Consider the following 8102-nt stretch of genomic DNA (forward strand, 5'->3'; position numbering starts at 1 on the left):
AACAACCCCTCAATAGCTCTCCACCCCTCGGAGAATTGGTTCGCGCGCGCTCTCTCTCTCTCTCTCTCTCTAGGGTTTGATTGTTGGTATCCGGGAAGAGAAGATACGGTTTGATGGCCGGTACCGGAATCCATCCATACCACCAACAGTGGGCGCCGGCAGGTCCTCCTCCTCCCCCTCCTGCTCCAGCCGCCGTTCCCCACTACCAACCTCCACCTATGCACATGGAAAACCCTAATCGCCTCTCTACCGATGAGGTTCGAACTATATTCATATCGGGTCTCCCAGAGGATGTGAAGGAGAGAGAATTACAGAACTTGCTGAGATGGTTACCTGGTTACGAGGCTTCGCAAGTCAATTCCAAAGGGGAACACCCTATGGGCTTCGCTCTCTTTACTACTCCTCAGTTTGCCATTGCTGCCAAAGAGGCCCTTCAGGTACACCAACTTATCCTGGATTTATTTATTCATCTATTACTCAAATGTCAAATCTCTTTTATACATATTGACGAGGATGGTTTTGTGGTGTAGGATATGGTGTTTGATGCTGAATCCAAGTCCGTGTTGCACACTGAGATGGCAAAGAAAAATCTCTTTGTCAAAAGGGGTGAGTTTTCTTTTTTTACGTGAAGATATCTTTACTTGAATCAGATTGTGGGTACATTAAGATCTTGATTTTTGGTGGGTTCAAAGAGGGTTATAGTGACACGGGTTGAAGTTTTTTTTTTTTTTTGGGGTTTATACTGATGTGCTGGTTCATTAGCTCTTGACTGGGTTGGCCTCATTTAGTGTTATTCGTGACGATCATAAGTAGAAAGTCATTGATAAACAATTTGTTGGACAATACTCAACGCAATTGCCGCAAAATATATAGATTCCAAAATCAATACTGGAATCAATACGGAGTTTTTAAGTATCAAACATGGCATAGATGTGTAGAACTGCAGATCTAGAGAAGCTATTCAAATTTGGCACAGAGATATTTATGTACCTTCAATGTCAAAAATGCTTTCAACGAACTGGAGCTATCCCTGTTGGCCAAAACAGGCAAACCTTTCCTCCTTTGTAGGAGGTTAAGCAGTTAAGGGCATGTGGGAGGCCAAATCTATAACACTACTAGGATATGCCATCTCAATGTACCAGAGGAAGTGAAATCCAACGATGCTTTCCATCCAGTGTTTAACTATCTTGTTGGTCAAAGTCAAACATGGACCACACGGACTTGTGGCTGGGATGATCATGTAAAATCACTTTACTGCGTACCTGCAAACCCTCCTCAAACATTTTTGTAAGAGGTAACTTTGTGCACCTTGAGAAGTCATTTTTGCGGCATCAAGACTGATTTTTGACCAAAAGACACCTTTTTCAGCTAGAAGGTTCCCCACACCACACCACTCCCCACCCCGCTGTTTTAATGGACATAGGTCTGTGGGTTTGTACTTATGTTCCTAAGCTACAGTTTGTGAAAGAGATTTTTTCCCGGCTTTGTCAGAACCTGGACTTTGCGATAGTATCAACCCCGATAGTGATTTTGAATTTGCTTTCTTGCAGTTTGAAGTTTGTAGTCCTATTCATTCTCTCTATCTCTCCCTCTCCTTGTAGTTTATGGGAAACTACGTCATGTATGACATATTTCACGACCTTGAAAGGTTAACCGTAATTAAGATGGGCGCACCTTCTACTGAGTTGATCTGCATTTTCATGATCTGGATGATATTGAGGTTGGCTATAGTATATTTTCCACTTGGATATTTATTCTGTCTATCTTGTCATTAGTTTTCATGGTTTGGGAGACAAGTTTTTGGACTTTGTTCAGTTATGGGGAAAAAAATGCTCACAGTATGAAAGCATTTATTCATACATCATTGAGATTGTGATTTCAAATGTACGCATCTTATGACTTGCACTTTTTTTATTTTTATTTTATCATACTTGTGACTTGCACTTTGTTCATCTATTTTGGATGGTTTGTTAGTTGTTTTCAATTTTGTTCCGGTGTTCATTTTCGGGTTTACTACTACTTTATGCAAATTCTTCTTGTTCTGTAGGGATTGTGGCTGATTCTAATGCCTATGATCAGAGTAAACGTATGCGAACTGGTGGTGACTATACACATACTGGTTATTCAAGTCCTTCTCCATTTCATCAGCCCCCGGCGCCTGTCTGGGGTCATCATGGGTAAGAATGGACAAATAGTTCTAGGTTTCACTTCCACAATTTCATAATTGATTTTCAATGGAAGAGGGATGATGTTGTAATAAAAAATGTGAACATGCATTGCTATTGAGGCAAAGGATCGTTGACTTGAGTCGTAGCTATGCACTTGTAGAAGAGCCAGTTTTTCAGTTACTTGCGACTGGGGTAAAATAGAGGGAGCTCTTATTGTAGAATTACAGCATATCTATGTAATTGATTCTCTCTTGTTAACAACGTTTGTTCTCTGGCTTAGGTATATGGCTCCACCACCATCATATGCAGCTCCACCACCACCATATGACCCGTATGCAGGTTATCCCGTTCCTCCAGTACCAATGGCTCCTCCTGCCCCCGTAGCAGCACCTAGTAGTTACGTTCCTGTTCAGGTAGTATTCATATCGGAAGTTTATGTGGATTGCATTTGATTTTCTGAAGGTTACTACTATTATTGGCACAGTAAATGTTGTAAATTTGGTTTTTTGATTAGTCCAATCGTCTTGTATTCTACATATGTGGTTTTCTTGAAGTAAGCAATTCAATTGCACATGGCAGTGTTGGGTGCCATAAATTTGTGTTCTTGTTTGCTATTCACTCTTTGCCTACACCGACACGTTCAGTGTAACTTTAATGACATTTCATTCAGAAAGTTAAATTGTTTGTGAACTTTATACTGTGTAATTATAAAGCAAACATAAGATTATCCTATGCTCGCTGCTCTCGCTTGAAGTTTCAACCTTGGATTCATATTATTTAAGAGGAATCATAGGGCTGCAACTTGGTAAGCTCATTGCCTCAAGCAGAACCAATCTAGTCCAAAGTGAACCTAGGAAAGGCTGGTGTTTCCAAGCTTGGTGCTGTCATGGTTTGGGTTGCGATGGGCTTTGCTGAGGAGTGTTATGGAACTGTTAATCGCTTGGAGAGGTGTTAGAGTTAGGAAGAGTAGACGGTGTGTTTGGGCCATGGTTCCTCTTTGCTTGATGTGGGTTATTTGGTGAGAGAGAAATTCGAGATGTTTTGAAGGGGAATCGAACATTCGTTGGTTACTTAAAAGTTTTTTTTTGTGAATAGCTTGTATAGGGAATGTAATCCCTCTATTGATCAGTTTTAGATTGGTTTGTGCTTTTCAATTCCCACGGTGGTGTATAGGGCCTTTTTTGTCTTTGGCGGCATTCCCTTAATGCCTTGTTTCTAATATAATTAATTACTTATTCTCAAAAAAAAAGTGTTTCCAAAGCTTGAGTTGGGCTTGGGCTGGGAAGAGCTCGGATACTATCTCAGTTCATGTTGGGCTGGGAAGAGCTCGGACACTATCTCAGTTCATGTTGGGCTGTGGTGGAGGCTTCAACAAGCCAATGCGATGAGAACCCCATGAGTGATCATTTGTTCGTGGGGGTGTAGTTGTAGTTATTGGTGTTGTAACGTGAGAATTAGCTATTCACGTTTTCTTTTACCATTAAGAATTATTCAGTTACTTAGCCAAATGAGAATTAAAATCAAGTGACTATCTGTAGGACAATATCTCTTCCAGAAAGTCAGTTCCTAAAGTTCAAAGATGACTATTCCCCAAGCAAAGGGATTAGTCTGATAACTTCTGTATTCTCCAGCCCCCTTGCCCTAGCCTGATCACAACCTGTCTCTCTCTTTCTCTCTCACAAGCAAATACTCTTAGCTGCGCTCACATAGGCGCATGCAAGCAACATTCGTATATGCGCATTCGCTACCCCAGCCACAGAAGTGGTTTTAAAACTCTCATGTGAAGAGTCTTCCAGGTTCTTGAACAATGAAGAATAGACAACTTATAGTTCTCATGGAACATGCATATTGACGTGCTTTGCATGGAGAACTTTCTGCGGTTGGATTTTTGAAAATTGTAATGACTATTGAGTTTGTCGAAGTTGAGGGAATTTGATATCGTGGACTTAAACTTGCAGTTTGGACACTTTGCAGTGTAGAAATTACATAAGAATCTTTTAGAAGTTGCATGTGGTATGGTGTATATTATGATCTTAAAAGTTGCACAGTCGCTCTTTATCCAGGAGGTTAGATTGCCGTCAGTGGGGAAGGGATTTAATATGGGCCACTATATTTATGCAGCTGCGGGTGGGCTGCTTCTTTTTGTTCTTTCAAGAAATGGTCTAATTGAGCTACACCCCAAATTGGTTAGACAAGTTTTTGTTTAGTCAAGGATTCTTTGTTTCTTACCCTTTGCCTATAGTATAGATCAGAGAGATGTTTGCTAGCCAGTAAATCCCCCACCCTCCCTTTGTTCAACTGGAGGGTATCTGATATTTTCATAGAATATTGGCTGTATTTATGTATGATACACATTCCAGTTTAAGAAAACTATATGCAACTCAGAGAGTACCGTTCCTTCCTTACTACCGCGGGGGGGGGGGGGGGGTGGTGGGTGGGGGTGGGTTTATGGTGGTGTCAAATTAAGGGAAACTACAAGTTTGTCACAAGACCAATGAAGCACTGCTGATGGTTTTTTCTCAATGAGCCAATGACGAACTTCTCTATCCTGAAAGAAGCTTGTCGATTTCTCTCTTTTCAATTATTCCAAATGATTGGGTATATATCCATCCATTGTTTTTGTCCCCTTGACTCTGGTCTATTTACTTCTTTCTCCAACATGCTTCACCTCTCTGCATTGTAATCTTCTGAGAGTCTGAACTGTAAGTCTAACTCAACTAGGAAAGACAATCTATGCCTATCGAATGTCTAAAATGTCAAATTATGTTTTATGTGGTAATTTATGCTCTTTCTATCTATATATTTTTCAATTCTTTTGGATAATTTGTTACACAACAAACCGCAGGAGTTTGTTTGTTGTGGATTGTAGTTGTTTTAAGTGATTGCTCGTACTTTTTTCATTTTTAATCTTACCAGGAAATCATGAAACCAAATGATGACTTGTCATAATTATTAACCTTGTTGGAAACTTGACCAATGTTCTTGCATTTTTATTATTTTATTTCCTTTTGCATGCAGAATATTAAAGACAACCCTCCTTGCAATACCTTGTTTATTGGCAATCTCGGGGAGAATGTAAATGAGGATGAATTGAGGGGCCTTTTTATCATGTATGATTCCTTGATACTTTTCTAGTTTAGGACCTGTTTTGTTATCACCCATTACCATACACTCCTGCTTTTCTTGAATGGATCTACTTCTCTTCATACCTTTGCAGGCAACCTGGGTTTAAGCAGATGAAGGTTTTGAGACAGGAAAGGCACACCGTTTGCTTCATTGAGTTCGAGGTGAGGTTTCTTTCATTTATTTCTCAGATACCTCATTATTGTTCAATTCACTGTTTTCCTATTTTCGCGCTCAGGTTCGGCTGTTCTAGTTTTAGCTAAATCTTGTGTGCCACTTGTGCAGGATGTGAACAGCGCAACAAATGTTCACCATGCTTTGCAGGGTGCTGTCATCCCCAGTTCTAGTTCTATTGGCATGCGGATACAATATCCTTCTCACAGTTTGTTATAGCATTAATTTATTTGATTCTTTCTCCTTCACTGATTCTTACCCTCTTTCCTCATTACGCAACGTTGCCATTCAAGCAATCTTCCGGTTGGATTGCGAGCCTTGGTTTTTCTCCAAGGAGGAGTCCATAGGTGATTTCCAACAGGGGTGTAAATGGTTCCGGTGGGCGGCGGTTTGGTTTTTGAGCTTGATTTGCACTGAACCGAAATGCTCGGTTTGTCCAAAATGAAAACCGACACCGAACCGTGAAACCTTCAAATCAAGGCTCGGAGGCAATTCGATTTACTACGGTTTGGTCGGTGCGATAGGTGTAGTCAGTTTAGGGCAACATGAGGATTTTTCTAGATCAGGATTCGCAAGATGTCAAAATCAGAGGCTGATTTAAAGTTGTCTGACGAAACAAGAAGCCCACGTGATGGTACTGATATTATCAGTAGTAAATATTTTCATGCTGTCGGTTTGGTTTGGTGAATATTGGGGTCCAAAATGGAGGAAGACCGAAACGAACCAAAATAAAAAGTTCAAAAAAAAAATTAAAACAGAACCGAACCTAGTACAAAAAATGACCAAAACGATTTTTTTGGTTGGTTTTGTCCGGTGGTTTGGTTCAGTCGGTTAAATTTTCACCCCTAATTTCCAGTTAGTTTGGTAGGATTTATTGTTTGATGCATGATATGTCACCCAATCCTTTTACCTTGCATGTTATTTAACCTTCATTCTAGGTTGTTGATGATTTTTATTTGGTCTGTATTGTGTTCCTTTTTTTTTTTTTTTTTTAATTGTTTGAGATGTAGATTACGTTTCCCTTAACCTATAGAAACATTCTCGAAGAACCCATTTGGGAAAAGAAAGGATTCCATTCACCCAGCCTCTGCTGTTGGTACAAATGGAGCTCCACCACCTCCGATAAAATTGGAACATCCGATCAAGTTGGAACAATACCAGTAGCTGGAAGGGGATGTACTCTGTTCTCTATGCTTCAACAAATACAAGTACCACATGATAGGATGCATCATGCAGCTGTTGCACGCATCCATTTCATCATCAAGTCATCAGCATTAGCATATATGCGCATGTGAATGAGTGCACTTAGTGCTATCATTAACATATAATTTATCCATGATGTTCTCAGTCTGCAGCATCTCAGAATGCTTGGATAACTATGGAAGTGGTGCATGAGCTTGTAGTGTTATTGGATTTTAATGATTTTCTATCCATCTTGGTCATGTTGTTCATTAACCTTAGGAATGCTTCTCTAAATTGACATGTTGTTTTGATTGTTCTTTTTCCCTCTTCAAGGTTTGCGCACATCACCCTACATATCATAGCACCTCATCTGAAAATGACCCTGACTTCCATTTCATGGCACGACTTCATCATGGTTATGGGAAATTTAGGAACGGGCATTGTAGACCATGATTAGAACCATCTCCATCTTCACCATCTATTGGATTATGTTGGAAATCACATCTAGATCATATTACCTTTTGGTATAATATCTACACAATCTGTGTTCTAGGCTTACGTGAAACAAATCAATCATCCCTCCTTTGAGCAAACCGACAATGAAGCTTTGGCATTCAGGCTTCTCAGTGCATAATAAACCATTGGATCTTGGTAAGATGTGATGCTGTCATTATGCAGGAATTGTGAGTGATACTTCCTTTGGTTGAAGGTGGTTCACTTTCAGGGTCTCCATTTTATTTCGGGTAATATTGCTCTTAGCTAGGCCAGACTATTAGTCAGGCATCTGATTGTTAGACCCCAAGTTGGGAGTCCATTGGAAGTGTTTTCTTTTTTGTTTTCAACTGGAGCTAGATTGAAGTGTGATGAGGGGAATTGACCTACACTTTATCCTGGTGGAAGCACTGTCTGAACCATGCTTTGTCATGGCATACAGGTTTTCACTTTCTATGGTGTATTGTGGGAGGAGGAATTCTGCGTTTCTTTGTGAATCTAAACATGTGTAATGAATAGACTTGTGGTGCAATAAGAAATGTTAAAAAAAAAAAAAAATTGTTGTTGATGTGCACTTGTAATGTTTTTGCTATGTTTGGATTGGTGTTTGAATTTTTTTTGGAAAAATAGTAGGGGTAATAAGTGAAGAGATAGAGAGAGAAATGTTGGAAGTAAGGGGAATTTAGAGAGGATTTTTTGAAAAATTCTTTTTGAATTGTAAAGAGAACAAGAGTTTCACTCATTCCCCACTTCTTTAAGGGAAATGATTTTACCACTACCCTTTTTACCAATCGCACTCCCCTTCTTTTCACTCATGTTATTGTTCTTCCTCGGCTGTTCCACTTTATTTGGTATTTTTTCCAAAAGTACTCCGACTAATGACAAGTTGACTTTTAAAATCAATGTTGGAATTATTGTTTTGATCTGGTTCTGGTAGTTAATGTGGGGACTCGGGGGGAAGTT

The 8102-nt window shown here is 39.8% G+C and overlaps 1 protein-coding gene across 1 annotated transcript; it reads left to right on the forward strand.

Moving 5' to 3' along the window:
* Nucleotides 1–17: 17 nt before the first annotated feature.
* LOC131335572 (uncharacterized) lies at nt 18–6964 on the forward strand. The gene is made up of 8 exons (XM_058370998.1): nt 18–437; nt 531–606; nt 2048–2177; nt 2449–2581; nt 5187–5278; nt 5386–5455; nt 5577–5659; nt 6503–6964. The coding sequence occupies exons 1-8, from the start codon at nt 114–116 to the stop codon at nt 6627–6629; spliced, it is 1035 nt and encodes a 344-aa protein (XP_058226981.1). The 5' UTR covers nt 18–113; the 3' UTR covers nt 6630–6964.
* The last annotated feature ends 1138 nt before the right edge of the window (nt 6965–8102 follow it).

Source organism: Rhododendron vialii, chromosome 8a, assembly GCF_030253575.1.
Source record: "Rhododendron vialii isolate Sample 1 chromosome 8a, ASM3025357v1".
NCBI lineage: Eukaryota > Viridiplantae > Streptophyta > Magnoliopsida > Ericales > Ericaceae > Rhododendron > Rhododendron vialii.